The sequence below is a fragment of the Archocentrus centrarchus genome, chromosome 21 (genome assembly GCF_007364275.1).
Source record: "Archocentrus centrarchus isolate MPI-CPG fArcCen1 chromosome 21, fArcCen1, whole genome shotgun sequence".
In the NCBI taxonomy this organism is placed as follows: domain Eukaryota; kingdom Metazoa; phylum Chordata; class Actinopteri; order Cichliformes; family Cichlidae; genus Archocentrus; species Archocentrus centrarchus.
Genome location: NC_044366.1, coordinates 477,565 through 503,509, shown reverse-complemented (window position 1 = coordinate 503,509; position 25,945 = coordinate 477,565). Strand labels below are relative to the sequence as shown.

Sequence of the window (25,945 nt, the reverse complement as noted above, 5' to 3'; positions counted from 1 at the left end):
TCAAGCCTTTGCTGTCACTGTACCAAGACCCTGCAATGATTTCCCAGGTGACCTTAGGCAAGCGTCAACTGTCTCTGTTTTTAAAACTAAGCTAAAAATGTTTGGGAAAATAAATATTGTGAACGTGTGTAGCATCAGTCTTTAGGAATATCCATCCATTCTCTTCTGCTTATCCTGGTCAGGGGTGGGGGTGGGGGTGTGGGGGGGCCGGAGCCTATACCAGCTGTCATAGGGCAAGAGGCAGGGTACACCTGTACAGGTCTCCAGCCTGTCACAGGGCTAACACAGAGAGACAGACAACTATTCACACCTAAGGGCAATGTAGAATAACCAATTAACCTAACCCTAGTATTGGACTGCGGGAGGAAACCGAAGTGCCTGGATGAAACCCACGCAGACATAGGGAGAACATTCAAACTCCACACAGAAAGGCCCGGGCCAAGGTGGATTCAAACCCAGACCTTCTCGCTGTGAGGGAACAGTGCTAACCACCACACCACCTGCCTCTTTAGGAATATATTTATTTTATTTTATTTATAAAGCGTTTCGTTTTAAATTTGCTATAGAAGGAAAATTTACTGACTTACTACTTACACTATACAAACTGTTTTGATTGAAAGAATCCAGTCTACTCTGAAACTTTTAGTGACATATCTTCCTGAGACCTCGTATCCTCTGAAGCTTTCACAAAAAAGTTCAATTGAAAGAGACTTTTTTCCTCGGTTCTCAGAAGGGTCCATCCATCCATCCATCCATCCATCCATCCATTCTCTTCTGCTTATCCGGGGCCGGGTCGCCGGGGCAGGAGCCTAAGCAGAGAAGCCCAGGCTTCCCTCTCCCCAGCCAGCTCATCCGGAGTGACCCCAAGGCATCAGCAGGATATAACTGGAAATCAAAATGGCTACCAAAACCTTCACTTTGAGGTGCTGTCTCCCTTAAGATATATAAAATAACTGATACTAAAGACAACAGTACTAATACACTATATGTTACTTTATGTGTCTGCATCAACTGATACGTACACATATAATGTGGGTAGAAATACTGCAAGCATCATAAGTTGATTTGCTTCCACACATTTCTGGTCTGTTTCTACTGAATAAATAAAAAGAAAGCATCTGTAACTTGTTATTGGAAATATAGAGCATGGATTAACAAACAGATGTAGCTGTTTATATGTGAGATTTAAAGTGTAACTGCTGATTCTTCGTTGACCAGGAGCTGATCTTTCAATCTTCAGCAGAAATCTATGATCACTAATCAGGAGATGATTAGATAAACAACTCATAAAAGTCACAGATGGTTTTTGGCTGCATCATATGAGTCAAACAGCCAATCAGAGGGCTTAGTGAGTCAGCACAGCGGGGCTGGGGGGTGTATTTGGGGTGAAGGACAGACAGGAAGTGAGGTGTCATTAGGGCAGGTCATTGCTTGCGGTCGCACCTTTGGACTGACAGATGTGCTCATCCACCATGTGACCTGGGAACAACCAACCTTCCTGCCTCTCCCCCTACCCTCCCCACTCGCTCTCACTGCACGCCGTCGATGGCAGCGAGGCGCAGTGAGGTGACGGGAACTGACAGGCGTTCGGTCCCTGGGGTTGAACTTTCCACTCAAGTGGACGAGCGTCTCCAGGGCACAAAATCAAAGGAACAACTTATGAAGCATCACACGGCTCCTCGCTGTGAGTCACTGTGAGGAGCCAACCAATCAGCTAACAGTTGACAACTCGCAGTTTGGTGACTGACACCTGAAAATGAGGTGATGTCACCATTGGCTCTTCTGTGCACTTAAGTTTTGTAAAATCTCTTTATCAGGTTAAAAAAACATAAAATACCAAAATAAAATGTGACATCACTAAAGCTTCAATTTGGCAAAACACAAAATAAAACATACAAAGTGACAATAATTAGATGACAAATATATTTTCCATCCATTCACTTCTGCTTATCCTGTTCAGGGTCGCGGGGGGGCTGGAGCCTAGCTCAGCTGTCATAGGGCGAAAGGCAGGGTACACCTGTACAGGTCGCCAGCCTGTCGCAGGGGCAACACAGAAAGACAGACAACATCCACACTCACATTCATGCTCTCATTCACACCTATGGGCAATTTAGAGTTTCCAGTTAACCTAACCCCAATAAGTGCATGTCTTTGGACTGTGGGAGGAAACCCACGCAGACAGGGGGAGAACATGCAAACTCCACAGAGAGAGAGAGAGAGGCCTGGGCCAAGATGGAATCGAACCCAGACCTTCCACATGGTATTCTAACTGTGAGGCAGCAGTGCTAGCCACCGTGCTGCAAATATATTTTAGTATATATAATGTCTCGGCTGTCCTTGTCACTGCTCATTTTATTTTGAAAGAGCCTGAATGTGGACACCGGTGTGCCCACAGAGACCCGGAGCCGAGCCGCCCGGGTGTGATGCTGCTGAACAGGGCAGGAGCTGAGGGGGAGTCAGGGAGGTGGGAGGAGGAACAATGAGCCCAGTGTTACCACGATGTGGTCTCCATTAGACCTCTGAGGTGTCTCCACTTCCTGCCGCCGGCTCGGCGCTTCAGAGAAAAAACAGCCATCACTTTACAAGGAATGAGGCGACTGTAAGAAACAACAGCTTAACCCCAAATAATCTACGACTGAACTGCCATCAAACTCACAGGAACAAAGTACAGGTCTAACCAAACCCTGAGCATCTGCAGAGAAACAGGCAGAAACGCCAGAAACCCATCAAACCTCAGCTAAACTCCCACCAACCACAAGCAAACAGCAAAACTACAGACTTCACTTTCATCTTATCCTTCAATTAAATTCGTATGCACATTTATACATGTAGACTATGATGATGAGGGTGGTGCTGGTGGTGATAAGGCAGCAGTGCCTCTGCAGCAAACCCTCTTTCTGTTTCTTGTCTGTCTGCTTAAAAACCACAAATGGCTGAGAGTCACTCAGAGCCTTTAAGTCCCCGCCACACTTTATTCTTCTTCGTGATGTTAAAGGCGAGCGTGCGGTCAGGCGGCTGCGCTGCAAAATGGACGACGTGTTTTACTGGAAGTCATCAAGGACTGATGTTCAATTATCAGTTGATTCTCATCAGCCCATCAACCTTCAATACGACGAGGCGTTCGCTGTCTGACAGAAACATGAGGAAACTGCAGTTTCCCCAGCAGAAGTCAAACCTGCTTCTGTCTCCATGTGCTGCCTTCTGTATTTTGGATGAGTTTTTCTTCCATTTCTCTAAAGATAAAATAAGATATTCCACCCTTATCACCATGAAGTCAGCGAGCTTTGAACCCTCACTTTGAATTTCATGAGCTGTTTATAGAGCAGCATCACATGACTGTGTTTGAACCATGAATCAGAGTCTGATCTACCAGTACCACACCAACAAATGCACACGTTTTATTTCCATCTGGTTTTATCTGAAACATCCTTCAAATCTGTGACCGAAACAGAAGCTGTCAAATCTGAACTTTTCCTTTCAGCGCAGACAGAAGCAGCTTCTAGCTTCTCTCTGGAGACTTCTGATGAAGTAGAAGGTGATGGTGATGAACTGGTTTTAACTGGTTCACAGATCAGTCTCCTGCTGTGTTTTTAGGTCCGGCTCAGGTTCATTATGCAGTGAGATATAAAGATGAAGCAGCTTTATCCTGAACACACAGTTTGTGCTTCGGTTCACATGATGAGCAGCGAGGATGAGCGCTGCCTCAACTTCCTGAAAAATGCGATTGCACAAGGACTTCATTACCTGATCAGAGCTAAAATAACAACCACTTCTGTCTTCTGTGAATCAGCCTGCAGAGAAGGGAGGGGGAGGTTCCCGGGCTTCCTTCAGCCCAGCAGGCCTCGCTCATAAACGCTGGTCCTTTTGTTCGCTCACAGTCAGCAGCGGGACTGCGAACAATACGAAGGCCCATAATGCTCTCTGCTCCGAGGCTTCAAGGTCTGAGCTCAGACAGAGCAGTAGCAGCAGGCGCTCAGAGCACTGCAACAAGCCTGAATCTGCAGAGTCCAGACTTTTAAAAGCAGCACTGCAGCAGTGACACCTTTAAATCCACAGAATCCAGAGCCTTACAGACAGAATCGCCCACATTCACACCCTCAAACCTGAATCCATGCTGTTAAAGCTCAGTCTACAGTTCAGGGGAGTAACTGATTCACACAATGAGCAGCAGTCAGCTCTGATATCCAGAAACAAATGTCTTTCTGGGGTTAATGAGTTCATCTGCTTCATTGCTGCAACATTAATCCTTCTTAAAGTCTTATTTACTTCAGACTGACGCAGGAATCTGCAGAACAGGAGAAGAACCTGAACCTGATCTCTAACACAGAGCGTGCTCCTGCAGTGGACTCAGGTGTGAGTCCTTAAGGTCGATTATGGATGGAAAGTTCAGGCTCAAAGGGTTCCATGTCTGTTCTGAGGTCAGCGTTTACAGGAACGCGCTCTCCTCTGATGGTGTCCATGAGAATCACACAGACAGATTCAACCACCTGCGTTCTGCACACCTACTTGAAGATGTGAGAGAGGAGCAGACTTCTAATTCAGTGATTAAAAAATGTAGTTTTTCACATGCACCTGCCTCATGTTTGCTTCTCCAGTCTACTCTAAACAGGTGGAAGAAACTTTGGCTCTGATATAGGTGCAGCCTAAAAATACCTCACCTGAACCATGTTTGGCCAGAATGAAGGGACTTCACCTGAAGCTCAGGTGGTTAAAAAAAGACCAATCAGCAGGAAGCTCCAACACAGGTGTGGTTTAAACTCCACCCACTCAGACAGCGAGGCAGCTCATAAACTCTGAGTACAAACTGATGAAGATCAAACCAACAAACTTTATTTAAAATCTTTAAAACAAACATTCAGTTTTGTGTGTGTGTGTGTGTGTGTGTGTGTGTGTGTGTGTGTACTGAAATAGAAGTTCGTCTCTGTCTCCATTCATTCTTGACTCATGGTGCCATCGCTCCAGCTTTAGACTGCACCACACACACACACACACACACACACACACACACACACACACACACAGCAGCCCCTCCCTACAGGAAGCAGGAATGTGACCGAGCTGCTGATACGTGTGGTCACAGCAGCAGCATTTAAACGATCAGAGCTGAAGGTGGGCTCACAGTGAGGCTGTAATCTCTCAGTTTGCTGCTCTGTGCTGTGAGACTCTGAGAAGAGATCCCATCATTGTCCAAACTGTGACTTTAATGTGAAGAAGAGGTCTGACTCATCTTCAGATTTACAGCCTCTTCGCTTACAAAGACATTCCCCACAGTCTGCCACACCACACTGAAGTCAGGAGGTTAAATCGAGCAGCAATTCTATGATTTACGGTGGACAGTTCGGCGGTAAAGACGCTGCTCTGAGACGCTTGTTTTTCTCTGAGGCAAACAAGTTTCACACTGAAGGCACAGAAAAGATCTGATGGCTTATTTTTAGGCTATGATGGTTTCACTGATCCGACCCATGTGACATCAGTCTGGGCTGGATGTGACCCATGAACTCTGATCCACAGCCCGGCCTGCACCCAGAAACTTCTGGATTCGTTTCTCAGCTTTTCTTGAGGACATTGATGTTTCCAAATCTTTATAACCTTAGTTTGATACTTATTTGTGAAGATATGACACCAAATGAATCTAAGAATACAATATACGTCATTTATCCTAAAAGCTGGGACATTCTTCATCACTTGAGACAAGCCTCACTTCCTGTAAACATTTCATATGAACCTGTCAGAGGTGAGCAGAGTAGCAGCAAAGTAGAGGTCCTCCTAATCGAAACAAAGCTTCGGTCTGAGTTTCAGCAGTCACAGCACATTCAGCAGGTTTTTATTGTGTCCTGAAACTCTCTGTTTGACACATTTCTCTGTTCCTGTCCTTATCGTTCCACCTGTTTGACCTCTGCTGAGGGAAAACGTGCTGAAGCTTCTGACTCAACTACTCAAACACCTGGTTACACCTGGTGCTTAACAGCAGCTGGACAAGAAGAGGAAAAGGGGAAAACAGGAAGCAGCATTGTAGCTCAGAGAGCTAATGAAGCAGACCCACACTGGCTGAGTTTTTCTCTGACTGGACAGAAAGTGGCAGCCAAATCAGAGATGAAGAAGGACATGAGACATTATCTAGAACTGATATCATACAGGTGAAGACCATGACTGAACAACCCGAGGCTGAAACATCTTCCTCCAACAGCAGCACATGAAGCAACTTCATGAAAACATCCCAGCTGCCTCTGCAGAGACCATTGTGAGATCCCTCAGCCTGTGAAACATCTCCAAAGCCTGAGAGGCTGAGAGGCTGCAGCCTTCATCAGTGTCAGATAACGCTCGGCCTGTCGGAGGCCAATAAATGCTTCTATTAGGAGCAGATTACATCGAACGCTCCTCCTGCCGTCCATTCAGGCGAGGAGGGGCAAACACTTTGAAACCAAACCCGTCCCGCTACAGTCAGAGCAAGGGGACATTTCTAATCCTCTCCAGCCACGCTCTCACTACTCTTCAAAATAAAAGCTCTTTATCCTCCTGCCTCTCAACCAATTAAAGCGTTTAAGCAAAGCGGCCTCGTTTGTTGAGCATCATCAGGCTCAATTCTGCCTCCTGAGAGAGCGAGCCATGCTAAAAGAGAGGAGGCAGAAGAAGAGGAGGGTTCTGTCTGCGTCAACAAGGCGAAGAGGCTCTGAGAGGTCGTTCACACACAAAAGGAGCTCTGTTCACCGAAAACAGTTCCCAAACACAGAGAGGATCCTCTCAGGAGAACCTGAATCTGATCAGTCCTCAGGAAACCCACCAATCACGAGCAGGGACACAGCAGGCATTTAAAATGAGATCCAAACAGCTTGACTCACTAATGCTGCAGTAGTCTTTGTGTTCGCACTCACTTCCTGTTTGCTCAGTGGTGTTCTTCCAGAACACAGAAAAAACAGGTTGCAGACAGGTGGGTTCATCTCACACAGGTAAGCTGGTCCCTGTGTCTGATGCAGTGATTTAGTACAGAGTTCACACTGCACCATGAAGAACAGAAACTCTGAGCCTGAATATGAGAAAGACAAATGTCAACAAAACTTAAAATAACTGAAAATTTTCTTTCCGAGCCCAGAAACCACCTCAGCTCTCTGACAGCAGGGGAAACCCTGAGCCTGTCACTGAAACTCTAATATTAATATCACTGATCTATTTCCAGCTCTTCTCCTGATGAGAACCACTGAGCTAATTTACAGGAAGTCAGCCGAAGTGCGAGCGCTTCATCTGAATGTGTAAAGTTTGTGGTGGTGTCCCACAGAGCTCTATTCTGGGGCCTCTCAGGTACAGTTCATTAACTTCCCTTTTCTCACTGTTTATGAGCTCCATATGACACTTCATGTGATAACTTCACTGTCCTGTATGTCAACAACTGTAAACACTGTCTACCTGATACAGCTGACCAATCACAGCCAGACCTGGAGCTCACGTAGAGTCTGATCCTCACACTGTTGGTGACAGGACGCGGCAACCGAAACCAACACAGACAACAAAAATCAAAAAAGTAAAGCAGATTCCACGCTGGCAAAATGTCTCCACACCTCTGAGTTTAAAGTCAGAAAAATGAAATGTGCCTTTATTAACCAGCTGACTGATAGTTTAGCCTCACAGCTGTTCATGCTGCTGAATGCAGCATGTGACAATAAAGTTTGGAGGTCAGACAGCAAAAGAAAACACAGTCAGCTGATCTGTGCAGACGCCTTTATGCTCAAAGCTAAACTCTGACAACTCCTGTTTCCTCGTGCTGCAGTAAAATACATTTTATAAACATGTATAAAAGGATTAAAGACATATTTCATGGCTCTAATGATGTTTGTGGCGCTCGCAGTTCCATCAGAGTCATTGATATTTATTGTGTGCAGGAAACAGCGATCTTCATCCCACACCAGAACTACACTGTTTTCACGTCTTCGTCTCACATGGATTTGACACTGCTGAACGTCCTCTTCTGCAAATATTAATGTTATTCTCGCTCAGCCTTCTCTAACAAACCTTTTTCTTATTGACTACAATGGCCTTTGTTTACATCACCATTTAGTCTAAACAGGAGAGGAAGGCGAAGACGTTGTCTCCAAACCGCTGCCTGACTCGTTTTCTTGTGCAGAGCTACTTCAGATGCAGTCTCTCATTAAGCTTTCAGATCTTTATTAAATATCCAGCCTTTTACATTTTACTGAGACTCTGAAACTTGAACTTTTCCTCAGTGAAACTTTAAACTCACAGACTTCTTCAGTTACTCACACACAGACTTCAGCTACTTTTCTGAAATCTTGTGTTTAAATGAGTTTTCTCATTAAACAGACACTCGCAGACTGAAGGCTAATTTCTTTGTCTGAGAGCACACATGATGTTTGGTGTGTTTCTGTGTGTGTGTGTGAGCTGCCACGTGTTCCTGGGCTGCAAACACCTGAACGTCCTTCACAAAATCTGACCGTCCCTCTTTCTGAACCCTGATTTCAGGGACGTGAGCCCAGCTCAGTGGTCTGGCTGCTGCTGGATGGAGCTGAGGTCAGGACTTCATTGTCCTGTTAAAACAGGAAAGAGACAAACACGAACTGTTGATTCAGAGCTGGAGGAACACTATTGTCTGAAAACTGGCTGCAGCAAACCAGAGAAAACAGGCAGGGACACACTGAGGTCTGAATCACAGCCGACACCACCGAGGAACCAAAGTGAGGAACCAAAGCGAGGCTTCTGATCACTGAGCAGAAACTTCAAACCAGATGTTTCTCCAGCTTCTGTATCAATCAGATCAGTCTGTTTTAGCTAAACTGTTCTCTGTAATATTCCACTGAGCGCGCTCTCTAAGAAACAGCCTTCAGTGTCTGCTCAACACTGGAGCTTCGAACCAGCTCAAACAGCTGAACCCTCAGCATCAGGGTGGAGGTGAACGGCGACGGCGGTGCAAAAGTGGGAAGTGCGAAAGAAGAAAAGGAAACAGAAGAGTGTGAAGGGCATAACGGGAAGGTGTGTGTGCGTGTGTTTAAAGAGTGTGTTCTCAGAAATAGAAGAAGCAACAGTGCGGTGACGAGGTCGCCGTAGCCCAGAGAAACGACGTGTCAGCACATCGCAGCAAAGGGAAGTGAGGGACGGCGAGCCGAGTGTCGACACGAAAAAGAGGAAGCTGGCTGTGTGACTGTTTCATCTGCACTCGTTCTTTACCTGCTTTCACACGTCCGCGCGCCGCTAACGCACCGGAAAAACAAAAGCAGAAGAAGAAGGAGCAGAATTAGACTTTCAGCAGAGAATAACACTGAAAACACCAATGCAGGCTGAGCTCAGACCAGCAAATAACCTCAAAACATCCCAAATCCCAGAGATACCCCAAACAGTACTGCAAATACCCAGACATACCTCCAACAGTACTGCAAATACCCAGAGATACCTCCAACAGTACTGCAAATACCCAGAGATACCTCCAACAGTACTGCAAATACCCAGAGATACCCCAAACAGTACTGCAAATACCCAGAGATACCTCCAACAGTACTGCAAATACAGAGAGATACCCCCAACAGTACTGCAAATACCCAGAGATACCTCCAACAGTACTGCAAATACCCAGAGATACCTCAAACAGTACTGCAAATACCCAGAGATACCTCCAACAGTACTGCAAATACCCAGAGATACCCCAAACAGTACTGCAAATACCCAGAGATACCTCCAACAGTACTGCAAATACCCAGAGATACCTCCAACAGTACTGCAAATACCCAGAGATACCCCAACAGTACTGCAAATACCCAGAGATACCCCAAACAGTACTGCAAATACCCAGAGATACCTCCAACAGTACTGCAAATACCCAGAGATACCTCCAACAGTACTGCAAATACCCAGAGATACCTCCAACAGTACTGCAAATACCCAGAGATACCCCCAACAGTACTGCAAATACCCAGAGATACCTCCAACAGTACTGCAAATACCCAGAGATACCTCCAACAGTACTGCAAATACCCAGAGATACCCCAAACAGTACTGCAAATACCCAGAGATACCTCCAACAGTACTGCAAATACCCAGAGATACCTCCAACAGTACTGCAAATATCCAGAGATACCTCCAACAGTACTGCAAATACCCAGAGATACCTCCAACAGTACTGCAAATATCCAGAGATACCTCCAAGAGTACTGCAAATACCCAGAGATACCTCCAACAGTACTGCAAATATCCAGAGATACCTCCAACAGTACTGCATGGATTTCCTAATATATTTAAAAGATCCAGCAAACATCTAAATATTTCAAACATGTGGCTCCAACAAATATTCAGAGATATGGCAAATACCCACAGACTGCTAACTGCAAATATATTAGAGGTTAAATATCCAGAAATACTTCAAAACTACTGCAGATAAGCAGAGATACTTTTAGAAATACTGCAAAATTCAGAAATACTTTTAAAAATACTGCAAATATGCAGCAATAGAACAAATATTCATGAATTGATTTCAGCTGTAACGAGTTGATGGGAGTTCATGAGGATATTAGGATGTGACAAGTTTTTATTTCCTGTGTGCAGGGCTCTTTCAGAATAAAAGCATTCAAACCGCTCCTGATTCCTGCTTTTAAACACAGACGGTAAATCAGTGATGTCTCCTGGTCGAAGTGGTTTCTGACATACTTCAGGTGGAAGATACCTGCTGTCTCCAGCACACCTGCACCCTCAAACCTCCTGCTCAGTGACAAAGTCTCAAACTGAAGGAGTCGCCAAGCAGACTGAAAGCTGCCACCGAGCCTTTCACTCTCCTCAGAATTTAAAAATTACATTTTATTTATTCAAGTTTTGAGTCTGACATTTCTCTGCATGACTGTTTTTATGGACCCTGATATAAAATGTTTGCACCACATCAGAGTTACAGCTCTTTCCATCTCTCTGCTGATTAAACGGGCTCTGAACCAGAGCCTGCACAGGTTACGAGCTAAGAAAATGAATAGGAGTTCCCTTTCTTGCAGACAGCATCGCAGTGACTTTATACCCAGACAGACGTGAGTGCAGGCATGACTCAGGGTGACTCAGCTCAGCCACAGGTTCACCTTTAACAGACCAAAAGTCAGATGTGCCCTGACTTTTAGGGCAAGCTCAGTAAACGCTAGAACGTCTGTTGAGCCTGCTTTACGACTCCTAGCTCACAAACACCCTCCTCACTGCCCACCTCTGGACTTCTGGACCACACAACATGTGCCATAACTGAGCCAACATTAGCCCAGATTAGGCCCAGCTGTGCTAACTGGTTAATGCTGCGGTGACTCGACACGAGGCTGAAACAGAACCATCTGTGATTCTGTCTGAAAGCAGGTTCAAACACAGGCAGCGTCCCTCATGTTCACTACTCCATGAAGAATTCAGCACCATCCTCCTCATCTTACTCGTCGCAGCAGAAAGCTCCCAGGCTGCTCCGAGGAAGGCTTTGGAGAGGTTATACACCGACTCGCCATCCTTTGTTTGTGTTGCTGTTGGCTGCAGCTGATTGACTCGAGCGGGGGCTGCACCACACACATCCAGCTCTCATTGAATTCTCTTCTGGTCTGCTGCACGGATACATAAGTCCGATGGTAATTATTGTCTGCTATCGCTTGGATCAATTTGCATTTAACCCAGATTTTGGGACCAAAGAGGATTGTGGCGCGTCAAGCCGCCGGGAGACGGCAGAGAAACGGGGACAGGAAGCTGTCTTATCGCCGTCTTTGTCCCCGCTTCATCTCTGCTGGTTTCAGCTCAGCTGCAGCTCCATTCAGCTCAGACATAAATCACTGTCTTCACATTCAACGGGCCAGACGTCCAGGACAAAAGAGGCTCCTGGGACAACCCCCCCACCACCAACCACCGATACCCCGGGGCAGCCTGTGTCCACTGGGTCACCTAGTTCTGCCCCATGGGGGGGTGGGGGCTCTTTTCCCAGGCTCATTAGGGTGGTGGAGGAGAGGAGTAGGAGAGTGGGGGGAGGCCAGCCTGGTGGGACCATTCATTTCAGGTGAACTGGTTTACACAACGACTGGACAGTCTCCCGGTATAACAACTAAGAGCTACACGCCTTCTACCAGATCCAGCTGCTTCCAGATGCAGGTCCTGAATACCTCCAACATCAGAGCTGAAGCTGAGCACCACGACCGGCTCAGCATCTGGCTCACATCAGTCCAGGACGGTCCCTGCAGAGCTGGTAGGATCAGGTTGGAGCTTTCTTTACTGTCCCTCTGGGATAAAGCAGTGCCGACACCTGTATAAAAGTATGCCATATACATATATGCCAACTGTAAAATTATACACAATTTTAATAGACTCATACGCAAATTTCACTTCAGTTTTTTTCATATAGCACCAGATCACAACATCAAGGCGCTTAAAGCACACTCACACACCTATAAATATAAAAGTTAAAAATACATATATACATATAACAGGCTGAACATCTGTCCACATGTAACGTGAGACACACCATGCGACGCTTCCTGGCTCACGGATGACTGTTAAGGGTTAGTCAGGTTTCGGTTGCCTAGGTAACCCTCTATAATGTATTTACCACCCACTGATGTATCAATCCTTCTCTTTAAACCCTCACGTAACTTGGGACATGCCCACTTCCTGTTCCCAGTGGTTATTTGGGTGAAGGTCACTGATACTCGATGGTGCCACTCTTTGGTGTCAGTGTTCCATCACTGCACCAAGTTTCTGTTAAACTGCTTCCTGTCGCAGATCCAGCTGAAACATGTCTGCAAACACACGTCAGAGACAAACTGCGTCTTAGTCTGAAACCACGCCCAGAGGGGGGATGGCGATGGTGCTGCAGCACCAGGATAACGAAACGCCTTAGCTGGCTAAAATCATTCGACTTCATCATGTCAAAGGTAGCTGCGTGCTAGTTTGCTATGCTGTGAGAAGCTTTATGTGTTTCCTTCAGCTCAACTCAGGTGTTTGGCCTTCAACACCTGCGTGCTGATTGGAGCTCCTCCCACCACGCTGACGTGTCAGTCATGTTTCAGCAGACGCACTGATGACCAGGTGACTTCAGAGTCATCATAGCGTTGTGAACGCCTTCTGTGCAGTGTGGGCGGGACCTGAGCGTGCTCTGTCTGTATGAAGATGTTTGTCACAGCGTGTTGCTTTAACCTACATGTGTGACCGGATCTGGGCGCTATCACAGCCCCTCATCGATTGACCCGGTTACGCCTGTCGTCCTGTCACATCATCGCTGTTGCACCTCCATCCATGTGTGAAGCGATCCAGCCCATAACATGCTTCATGTGTGTCACAGCGATCGATCACAAACACCGACACACAGCGAGCAGCGAGAGAAGAAAGAGGCGCGCTCACATCAATGACCTCTATTGACTGAGCCAGGCACAAACAGCCAATGAGTGCGCACAAAGCCGGCCTTTCAAGTTCATCTGGACTGATGTAATAAAATTGACACATGGAGTCGGCTGAATTCTGGGGCGCCTGTTACCTAAACTCTCCTTTCCAAAGCGCTGTCACCTCCCCTCACTGCAAATGAATCAATTACAGAGCAGCATAATCCTGTTAGGGGGGATGAATGCATACCTCCCCGCTGGCAGGTGCTGGCAGGCTGAAGGGGCTTATTGGAGCAGGCGATATCAAAGCTGGGGGTTTATCTGCCACATTAGATCCACGGCGAGCCGCTGAGGACGACCGCCGCGCCTGCGCTCAGCGCCGACACAATGAGACACTGTCCCAAACCTTCCAAACAAACAGGGTTCAAGTGTTGATGTGAAGGTGGCTCGTCAGTTTTCCTCTCACTCATCCATCCATCTTCAGGTCTTCTTCCTGCTGCAGAGAATCTGCACATGACTGAAGCAGGACTACAGCCTGAACCTGCTGCTGCGAGCTCGGCTTACAGCACGCGGGTCATTCTTTACTCAGGAATAAGTCTCAAATATCAAAGTAAATAATCAGAAAATCAGAATTCAAGCTTTCTGAATTGTTCCTGAGGTTTGTTTCAGATGAGAGAGTAAAAATATTCCACAAAATTCCCAGTGACCTCAGAATCAGCTGATTTTCACACATGCAATAACTTTCTGTAATGAAGCCATGAAGAATTCAGGGCTAGAATATGTGTCACATGTAGGCAAAACATGAGATGCTCTCACTTGTTCTAGCAGACACCTGTCCCAAAGGGTGAGTTTACCCAGAATGCACTTTGTGAGGTTTCCTGCAGTGAATGATGCAGGTCCCACCGCTGGTTCCTGCTCTGTCACAGACATCAAACTGCTGCAGGTCATTCAGCCTGATGGATCACAGCTGCTCAGAGACTGTGACTCCTGCAGTGTGTGAAACACATCAGGAGCTTAAATGTGCTTTTCAGCCCTGAAAGTTTCAAGTGGAGATCTGCTGGACTTCAGCAGTTATGAGTAATCAAAATGCTGGAATTAAGAACTAAATTTCAAATTTCCTTCTGCACTCATACCTCTTCATTAAGTATACTAAAATGAACATACATTAATAAAGGACCAGCTGATTGTGACTTTTTACATGAAATCAGATCATTTTCATGCCTCAGTCATTTTTCCAAGTAAAACAAAAAACTCATATTTCAGTTTTGGTCTGTGGTTACATTCGTCAGCCTGATTATTGATGTATTGATTGATGAGTTTTAGGACAGCTTTTTAACTTTAAACTGCAGATTTTGGACTTGAAAAGCATCACTGAGACTTCTCATTGTCAGGTACCACTGATGGAGGACACAGAGCAGCAGAGGGGTGAGGGTTCAGAGGGGAGCCTGTAGTTTGCGGGGAGGGGGGGGGCAACAATCCATCTCATTGTTTGGGAGACGGCGCTCCCGGGCGTGTTCAGCGCCGACACATTCACAAGGTCCAACATGTCTGGCAGCAGCGGGCGACATTCTGAAGCACCTTGTTGGAAAACGCCTGAACCACAGTGGGGTGTGTGTGTGTGTGTGTGTGTGTGTGTGTGTGTGTGTGTTTGTGGGGAGGGGGGTGCAAAACTGAACCCAACAATGACAGAGAGGTTGTGTGCAACCGGGGGGGGGACAGAAGAGGAGGGGACATGTACAGCCCCTGATTCACCCTCCTCCCCCGCCAGCGGCCCCGGCTCACCCTGACCATTGTACACACAGTGTGTGTGTGTGTGTGTGTGTGTGTGTGTGTGTTTGGTGGTGGGATTCAGGAGATAAATGGCTGCATGTTAACCACGTTTGACAGGCTGCACAAAAGGGGACACCTCGGGTCCCATGACGCAACCTGTAACCCCCCGCCCCATCCTAGAGAGGTACCCCTCCATCATCAGCAGCCAAACTTCCTGCTGAACTGTTTGTTTCTCTCATTAAAGGTGCTGATCTGGATTTTCTAGAAACTGCAGATATTGGAGACCAACAGACCTCAGAGATCCACTCTGCTGCTCAGGATCAGCGAGCCTCAGTCTGCTGCTGGCTGCAGCGTGTTTGGGCTGAGATATATTAACCTTATCCAGGAGACAGACAGCTCAGGGTTCATCAGGACCAGAGAGGAACACGTGGAGTCCTTTTAGAACATAATGACTCCTTCAGAGGCTGTTTGAGCGTTTTAAACTCAGACTCAGTCTGTTTGATTCTTTGGGACTTTGCATGTTGAGTCGTCCCGATGACTTTGAGTCCGCTGTGTATCTCGCGGTGCATTCTGACTCATCGGTGTTGAACTGTGATGAAGCGGCGTGGACAAAGGCTGAAGGAGAATGAAGCGTCTGTCAGGCTGGAGGACTTTCACAGCTGGGGGGGGTGCTGGTTTAGGCAGGGGGGGGGGGGGGGGGGGGGGGATTATTCTCCTCTGCTAACCTTTTCAGCTCTGCCTGCTCCTTTGATGGCTGACGGACTCACAAAGGCACCTGCCCCATCCCCGAGTGTCCCCCGCCTCCCCCGCCTCTCCTCCCTTGACCTGCCCAGCATTCCTGGCCAACAGGGGGTCCTCCCCATGGCTACCTTTACGCCCCCCACCCACACCAAAGTCTGGTAATCCCACAGCAAACAGAGGCCGTGCACGAGACTTCTCACAGCCGCTCGGCTCAAAGGTGGACGACTGATGAAGCCCGTCACCGTGGGAACCGAGGGATTGTGGGATTGGTCTGAAGGTGCAGAGGAGAGGTGGCGTGAAGTCGGCTAACGCTCAGAGAAAAACCAACCTGAACTTTTAAAAAAGTCAAATACGTGTCGGATGATGAGTTTCTGTTTTAAACTTTATTTAAACAGGAAGTTGCTGATCTCACTCTGATCACTGCTTCTGATTGGTTCAATAAAACCTGAAATTCAGCCTGTTTAGGCGGTGATGGCGATGATGAATGTTAGCTCGGTGAGCGTCAGAGTGACCTGTGGCGGTATGAACTCAGACACCCTCCGTGTCGTCGTCTTCTTTATTCTCAGTTTAACAAAACTCACCGTCACGCCCGCTTAGCTCCACAAAGGACGAAGAAGCCTTCATCAGCCTCCAGCTGTCACAGTGGGACAATGAGACACACACACACACACACACACACACACACACACACACACACACACACACACACACACACACACACACACACACACCCCATTCGGGGCTCCGCCTACACATACTGCCACACCCCCTCGTGCAGCCAGTCATAGTATGGGGTCAGCAGAGGAGGCAAACTTTAAGATCTCATGATGGTGAGAACTGTAAGGACTCAGCTGTTTAAAGACTTAAAATTGTGACTTTTTTGTGCATTTGATGTTTTATGTTTAATGCAAAACTCAAGGTTTTCAAAGCATTTCTAAAACATTATTTAGTTTTTATTAGAGACTACATATTTATCACTGTAATTCTTTTCATGGTTAGGCTGAATTATTGTGTTTCCTGTAGAATCTCAGATAATTATTATTCTGCTTTAGAAGATAACCTTCATCTCGTCCTCCAGTCTGAGGAAGACTCTCAGGGACAGCTGGAAGCTCGTTCGGAGGGTTTGAAATGAACCTGCAGAATCATCTATCAATTTGTTTCGCTGACTTTGGGCTCGGAGTTCCTCACGTCATTTCTAAATGAGTGGTCTCGCCTCTCGTGACTCGCTGCTTTCAGGGTCTTCACAGTGTCGCGGTCTCACCGAGGCTGCGGAGGTGGAGAAGTTTCCTTCAGACCAGATTCTGCAAGCAGCTTTGACAGGAGTGTCAGCTCCAATACCTCAGACTCTGAGGTCAGTCCGGCAGGACTCGGCCCGAGGCGGCCGGGTCGCACCGAGCAACGCTCCTCTGCCTCATTACTTTAATTGGCAGATCAGTGACCAGGACAAAAAGTCCCTGCTGATCGCTCTGGCCTGAGGAGGTTTGTCCGAGTGGACGGAAAATCCTCCTGAACTCTGGAGGTGAAAGTGAGTGAGATGCAAACTCAGAGAGACAGACAGGAGAGCAAGCTCAGGGCCTTTATCGGCCACTTTACAACAAACTTCATGTTTCTTTGATGACTCAAAAATGTGCCATCAGGGTCAGTGAAGAAAAATAAAGTCATTCCCTGTTTTCATCAATACAGGTGCAAAAAGGTGTGCCCTGTAAGTTATGTCAGGATCAGCTGGTTCATATTTACAGTCAGTTTGAAGATATTTCAGTGTTTCTCAGGAATGACAGATCATCATCTTTAACAAGAGCACGCTTCTTCTGACTCTCCTCTCTCTCTGATTGAGGCTCTAAAGGGCCGGCAGTCTGCACATCGATGCTTCTGTCTCAGTGGGCTAAAGATCAGCATCAGTGTGGCCCAGAATGAACTCACTTCAGCTTCAGTCAGTCTGAACCAGCTCAATCTTCACACAGAATGGCCCCGGATCAGCCCGAGCTGAGGGGTTCTGGCTGACTCAGGACTCTGAGCTGAAACTAGCAACTGCCCTGCAGAGGTGGGTGGGGCCAAAAGATGGACAGAGGTGTGTGTGTGTGTGCGTGTGTGTGTGGCGGGGGGTTATTCAGCCATATGCTGGCGGTCTGGCTGGACACACAGATGTCCTGACACCTTAATCCAGCCATCCGTTATTGATTGTTCCCTCTGTGTGTGTGTGTGTGTGTGTGTGTGTGTGTGTGTGTGTGTGTGTGTGTGTGTGTGTGTGACCTTGCCGCAGGAGCTCAGCCAATCAAACAAACCTTTGCTGGGAGGGAGGGGCCAATGACAGCGAGTGTGAGTGCAGCAGAGCGAACAGGTTTAAAACAACGAGATGAAGAAAAAAAATGAAAAATACAAACTGGGAAATACAAAAAGGTAAAAAAGAAATGTAAAAATATATTTTTCAACTACAAATGTTGGATACATAACTGTAACATTACTGTAAAATTAGAAAAAATGGTAATAGGAGTAAAAAAATCCAAGCAAATAAATAAATAAATAAATAATTACATCCAGAAAAAAAGTCAAGAAAATACCAAAAGCAGTGAAATGTAAAAATATAATATTTAAACTAAAATTTCAATGTAGAGTTTAGTAAACATGTTATTTATAAATAATACAAATTACAGTTTTAGAAAAAGATTTATAATTTTTCAAATAATATACACTCACACACACTCACACACACACATATTCACACACACTCACACACACTCACACACACATTCATACACACACATTCACACACACTCACACACACATTCATACACACACACTCACACACACTCACACACACATTCATACACACACACTCACACACACTCTCACACACAGCATTACTAGAATAATAAAGTTTAATAAAGTTTTTGTGAACAGATTTTTGTCTTCATATGTTACAAATATGAAAATTAATTTTTATCAGCTTTCATTTGTATTTATATTATTGCATAGTGTGTGTGTGTGTGTGTGTGTGTGTGTGTTGTCTGCGCAGTGACCTAGGCTGTGACCTTGACGGTGAATCGTGTGTTTAGGCTAACGGCGACAGAACGTCGCTCACTCATGAAGAAAATGTGCACATGGCTACACATGGATGTGTGTGTGTGTGTGTGTGTGTGTGTGTGTGTGTGTGTGTGTGTGTGTGTGTGTGTGTGTTTGTTCTGGAACTCTGGCACTCTGTGTGTGAGAACTCTGTGTGTGTGAGATAATACACGTGTGTAGTCACCTTGAAACACAACAAATACCGGAGGAGTTTTCCACCAACACCATTCCACTGCACAGATGCATGATGGGAGGTGTAGGAGGCAGTACAGAGACCATCTTTGTGTGAGCAGAAGAAGAGTGACCCCCCGGTCAGAGATGATATTAGAGGAATAAAGCTGTGGAGGTGGAGGGGACGGGGATGGGGTGGGGGAGTAGGTTTATTATACACGGGGGCCAGGGGGGTTGTGAGAAGGAAAACAGTGAGAGCGACGTGACATCACGACTGTTCGGTACAGAAAAACTGAAACTTCTGAAGAAGACGAGAAACAAACCGAATGTTTCCTCTGATCCCCGAATCGTTTCCATCCAGCACCAAACTCACCCCGAGTCACAGCTCTGCCCACTTGTTCCTTTTCTAGAAATCAGCTTCAAAACAGCAACACCAAACTTCATAGAAATAAAAGAAAATCTCAGAAACTGAGAATGAGAAATGATTTCATTCGACCGCAGACGGGAATAAGCTGCTCAGAGTGCAGCTCGTCACACAGAAACGGCCTTTAAAACCCGACCGGCTGATCCAGGGTCAGGAGAAAAAAGCTCCTGTTCCTGATGTCCAGCTACAAACACACGATGAGCAGAAATGATGCTGAAAGCATGTCTGGAAAAATAGTAGAATCCGAAATAGAATAAAAATCTAGAAAATGAAAATGTGAAACAGCAGAAGCAACAGAAACAGAAATCAGCTGCTTTCTATTTTTACTGGACTTTGATCACTAATCTGATTGACCACCATGATCAACACAGAAATCTGGACTCAGTTTCTGCTGGTCACATGACTGTAATTGCACTGTGATGTCACTGTGATGTGAAGCTTTATTTTGGTAGGATAGCATTATGCAGACTTCCTGTTATTAATACAAAGTGAACAAAGGGCCCGTTCTTGGGCGAGCGGGGCCGGACTCCTCCTCTCTGTCCCACCAGAGGTGTTTGCTGAAGTAAATCTGCCTAAATCCTGCAGGGGGGTGAGGAGGGTTGGGGGGGGGGGGGGGGGGGGGGGTAATCTGCTTTCCTTCACAATAAAAGCGCACTGGGAGGGCAGGGGCTCAAAAATTAGGAATTCATATCACATGCTGCATTTTAAACTTGATTCCTGACCTGTGAGGAAGCAGCTGAGCTCCACACAAAGCTGCTGATGGTACAACAGGAGGAGCTGACGGAGGGCTGATGGGCCCCTACAAGCCCCCAGAGAACAACAGTTTATTCTTGAAAGTTTGTTAAAACGAGTTTTCCAACAGCTTTAAGAGACTCGGGTTCATCGGTAAAGAGCAGAAATTGTTTCAGTCCCAGCTGAAGAGAACCAAGCTGAACCACAAATGCTATAAAATAAATAATAAAGGACCCTGCTTACATCCACAAAAACCTCCAGACTCAAACTCCCACAGAACATTCAGGAAATGATCTCTAAACCCTGAGAGCTGTCTCAAAATTAAATTATAACCTGAAAAATTACTGAACAAAAACTCCTGAAATCATTCAAATCTGATAAAAATGTAAATCCAGAACATTAGAAAAAAATTAAAAACCACCTGATTCAATTGAGAAAACCAAAAAAAAAAAAAAAAAATTAAAGATTCAAACAAGATTTATTTTAAAAAGAAATAAATTTTGTAGCATAGAGAAAACAACGAAGCTAAAACTCCAACAGCTCTGACATCAGGCCTAAAAATCTTTATTGAAAAAGTTCAGAGAAACAAATGTTTCTAGTCAGCTGATGACTTTTTGCTTTAAAGGTTGCCACAAAGTTCAGAGGATGAGTCAGGGCGAGGAAGAGGAAGCCGAGTGTGAGTCAGTGGGGGACGGACTTAATGCAGGCTGCGCACCTCCATCCACCTTCCTCCACCTTCCTCCTTTCTTTCATTAACCTCACTCCTTTTCCCTGCCTCCATCTTTCTTTTCATGTGGGACGGCGGCGTAGCGAGCATCTCCCGCGGCACTGAGAGCCTCTGAATGGTGATTAAGGACGAAGAGAGGAGCTGCTTTCTTTGTTCTGCCCCCAGGGGGGTGTTTACTAAGGAGGGGGCAGATATGAAAGACATTCAGGTCAGAGAGGAGGAGGAGGAGGAGGAGGAGGAGGAGGACAGTGGTGGCGCGGCGAGGGCCCAGGGAGCATTACGGGGACATAAACCTGGACCATCACCAACAGACGGGCACAGCAGGTCCTCACAGGGTGGGGGGTGGGGGTGGGGGGTTACATGAGAAAGTTTACATCTGAAAAAGACCACACACACACACACACACACACACACACACCTGTAAAACACTTTAAATGCAAGACTTGATCTAACAATCATAAAATTCTCACAGCCACATCTGGACCAGGAGGATGATGAAGATGATGAAGCTACAAAAATCAGAGCCCACAGTAAAATCCCCCCAAAGTGTCGAGTCACGCAGATGTTATACTGAGCGCGCTCAGTGATGATGGAGGAGAGAGCAAACAAACAGCAGATCATCAAAGTGCTGCAGGACCCACACACACGCGCGCGTGCACACACACATGCGCACACACACACATACACACACGCGCACGCACACACACACAAACACACACACACACACACACACACACACACACTACATGTCCGACTGCTGCAGGGCAACAGATCAAACACCTGTCAGGAGTCACCTGCTCTCAGGTGGATGAGCAGCTGATTTATGATCAGCCTGTAAATGCTGGAATAATCAGAGTCCAGGTGATACAGGTGAAGCCAACCTGCAGTGTCTGTGCTGATAGTGTGTTTTTATTGTGTGACTGTGACTCAGTTTCATGGATTTTAAAAGCTCTTCTGGTGACAGCATCAGAAACAATCGCAGAGGTGAGCTTCCTGTTTGTGCCGGCACAAAGCAGCTCTACAGACGTTCATTAGAAAGGAGACGTTCCACATTTTCCCGAGTTTCAGCCTGATCAGGCAGCTCTCGGTGCCTCTGTGCTTCCATCACACTTTCAGCCTGTAAATTAAAACCTTGATCAAATATAAAAATCCCAAACTGCACCCCAGACAAAGAGTGAAAGCCCTGAGATCTGCTGCGGTGGAGGCTGCAGACTCAAACGGGTTGATTCTGCCTTTAAGGCCGAACAAACTCCTTAAAATGATGTTTGAAGCTTTCAGCAGCCAGAGAACCATGAGAGGAAGCCTCTTCATCACTGTAACGTGACATAAAGCAGGTTTATCTTATATGAACTCTGCTGATGTTCCACACGTGGAGGCGAGCTTTATCAGAGCAGAGATCTGCAGAGCGTTCGGAGTCCCTGAGCTTTCAGGCACTACACAATCCTCAAAAACCTCCATCAGCCGTGAACCTCAGACCGCTGCTGCCCGTGCACCGAGCCCAACACTGAACACCATCACAGACGACACACAACCTCCAGCGGGGCGTCCACATCTGTGTGAGCCAGGCCGTGAATACAACACAGAAACAAACCTAAAAACAAGACACAGCTTCACAAGCCTGAATCTCACAACAGGATCATCATTTTTCTCAGACCCAGGAGGGCCTGAGCTCCACTCGGCCCGGGCCCGTTTCACATAAATTTCAGAGCCTGGTGCTGGTTCTGGTCCAGACTCTGTTTTGTGACTCAGAGGTCACAGATGCTGCTTTAAAGCAGTCCTGCACCATCCAGGGACAATGACACGGCTGTGAGACATGTGGCATGAATGGTGCAGCAGGCATCCTGACACGGCTGTGGGGGGTGGGGTGGGGGGTGCTCTGCACCAGCACACTGACACACACAGACAGAGCTACAGACACACACGCAGACAGAGCTACAGACAGAGCTGCCTCTGCGAGCAGGAAGAAACTGCAGGAATCCTGATCCTCGACTCAGACACAAACTGATTCAAAGACTCAAACCTGTGATTTATTCACCACATCAGCTTTGTTTAAATTTAAATGTGTCCCAGAAACAAACCCGTCTACACAAAGCTGTAGTTTTATGACGTGACCGCCTCCTAAACCCAAAGAAGAAGAAGAAACCACGGCGACTCCACGAAAAAGCCACCAGACAAAAACCAACAGGACAAACTGATTTTAAGAAAACAGCTGCAGCCTCACAGCTGGACGGGACTGCCAGAGGTGGAGGAGGCTGTTCAGATCTTGTTACACCCCCCCACCCTGAACCACCGCCACGACCTCCACCCATTAAGGACCCCCCCCCCCCCCAGGACCTCAGAGGAGGAGACGGAGCTGCATCCTGAGACGAGGAAAAACTGGTGATGTGAAGACTCACGGGAACAACACAAACACGTCGCAGAAATTACAGTTTGAAGATTTTTAGCTACAAATTTATTTGCATTTAATTCAAATTAAAAATATTTTCCTGTTTCTGAAGTAAAAAAATTTTAAATGATTTTTATTGATGAGAAAATATTAAAGCTCAGAGTTTAAATGATGAATTGTGCCTTTAACACGGTTTTAAATGAGACCTTCACATTTTTATTCTAATACAGAAAAATGAAAATGAAGACAAACGAGTCAGAGCTGCTGAAACTGGATCATTTTAAACTTTAAATTAAAAGCAGAGCTCATGTTTGTTTGTGGGCGGCCGAAAAAAAATCATTTAAATAGAATTTAGAGTTTAGGAAGTCTGAAGCTGGTTCGGCTCCGTTTAACGGCGTGTTTCTATTTTCTCCCAGCGGGTTAGTGTCACTTTGTTCGGACACTGAGGCTCCGCCGCCCCGCTGCTCCTCCGGCCCCGCGCGGATCCACAGGTCTACGTGCGGATAACGGCCCTTCTCCCCTCCTCACTGAGCTCAGACCTCCGCCCGATGGGGCCCGGCGGGTCCCGGCTCCGCTCCATCACACACCGGCCTCCTCTCGCTCCCCCCACCCTTCAGAGCGCCTCACAGTCCCGTTATAAAAGTTTGAGACTCCGCGGCGCGCACACTTTGTCTAGGGCCGTGGGTCGGTGTGAGTGTCGGTGTGTATGTGTGTGCTATTACCGTTCTTCCTCCGGGGGTTGGCCTGTTTTCGCCTCTTGCAGCGGGGACCCTCCGCCATGATCTCCTGCTTCATTGATAAGTCACTCCGGTCCGCATGGGCTCCTCGCTCCGCGGTTCCTCCTGCTCCTCCCTAACAGGCAGCACACACACTCAGTAAATCCCGGAGCCAGCAACTCCTCCGCCGGACCCCCGCACTCAGACCTGCGCGCAGACAAAAGTGTGCACACTTTGCGCTCACTTTCAGGGAGTTTGTGCACCGAGCGCACCTCCGCCCCGCGTGCCCGTCCGCCTGATCTGAGAGGAGTGTGTGCTGCTGTGACAAGGGAGGAGGAGGGACACACACACACACACACACACACACACACACACACACACACACACACACTGTTCCTCCTCCTCGTCGTCAGTAAACTTGTTGATTTTTGGCTGTAAAAAAAGCAACCAAACAAACAAAAAAAAAAATCACCAATCACTCATCAATACATCAAAATCAGAATATCAGATCGGGAGCGCGCTTATATAAGCTCAACATTCAGGCCTGTAGTTGTATAAGCGTGCGCGCGCAGGTCAACATTACCCATCTAAAGGGGGATCCGGCGGCGCGTGTCCGCAGCCTGCCCGCTGCCGGTGCCGCAGCCCCGCTGCGCTCCTGCGCGAGGCTCCGCAGAGAAAAAGCGGGCAGCGGAGCGCAGGCATGCGGGACAGACCTCCCCCTCCCCGGCCAGTCTGCCTCCATCCACCCGCCATCAGACCCGGAGAAAAAACTAAACACCAACATTCATCTATCCAACACCTGGAGGCGGGAGCGCGCATCTCTCTCCGCTCACCTGTCCGCGCAGGTAGTGCAGGCAGGTAAGCGGCGCGCTTTAATTGGAGGAGAGGTGGCGGAGAGGAGAAGGAGAGGAGGAGGAGAGGGTACCTACCGGGAGGCTTCGTGCCTCCTGCTGGAGGAGAAGCAGCGATCAGAGAGAAAACTCCCCCAGAAATGCTTAAGGGCCCCGGAGGCCGCGGACTCTCGGTCCCGGTGAGTCCAGGTCGGTTCCGGTGGTTTCCGGTGTGTCGGAGCAGCAGACAATCCGAGAGCAAAGCGTCGGTCCGGGATGCAGGTCGGGCTGATCCGGTGTGTGTGTGCCGCCTCCCGCCGCCTGTCACCGTTTTTTTTTCCTTTCTGCATCATAAACAGGCGCGAGAGGCTCAGCAGCACGCGCCACCTATCTGCATGAGGCGGGATAATGCCCCCCCCCCCCCTAATTCGGAGGGTCCTGCCGACTCACGCGCTCACCTGACACTGTACCTGATTGGCTCACAGGTAAATTACCTGAGCAGGTGAAACCTCTGAGCGGAGGCACGCGCTGTGCTCCGATCGCTGCACATCACAAGCATGCGCAGACTGCTTTGAGCGCCGCAGGTGATTACACGTGTTTCTCACCTGTCACAGAGGTCACGTTACTTTTTTCAGTTCGAGTGACAGGTGAAAGAAATGACGTCGCTAACCATGATGAAAAAGTAAAACATGTTTAAAAATATTGAAAATGAAACACAAGTAAATCTTGTAACAATGACAATAAAGAGATCTATCTATCAAATGATAAAAATTTCAGAGAATTTATTTTAATTTAAATGACTTAAAAATATTTATAATAATTACAGGTTATTATGACTCAAATATTTATGACAAAATATAAAAATCTTGAAGAATAAAAACATTTACAAATAAAATCATTTGTAGACACATTTTTAAATTCAAACAATAATAAACAATAATAACAATAATAATAATAATAATTAAAATTCCTAATTTAAAATATTTTTGTTACTAAAGTACAAACACATTAATAACTTTATTCTAAAAGGTCAAATACAAATTTAAAAGGTGAGCAGATTCTAAATAAAAACAATAAA

General features: G+C 46.9%; 1 protein-coding gene across 2 annotated transcripts in view; it reads right to left on the bottom strand.

The window, feature by feature from the left end:
• Positions 1-25,127, bottom strand: part of zeb2a (zinc finger E-box binding homeobox 2a) — a 57,280-nt gene extending 32,153 nt beyond the window's left edge. For both annotated transcript variants that reach the window (XM_030757518.1, XM_030757519.1), the window contains exons 1-2: positions 24,967-25,127; positions 24,044-24,173 (exon numbers count right to left, since the gene is read on the bottom strand). In XM_030757518.1, the coding sequence (XP_030613378.1) occupies positions 24,044-24,116 (73 nt within the window). In that variant the 5' untranslated portion in view covers positions 24,117-24,173; positions 24,967-25,127. The remainder of the gene's footprint in view (positions 1-24,043; positions 24,174-24,966) is intronic.
• Between the last annotated feature and the right edge of the window lie 818 nt (positions 25,128-25,945).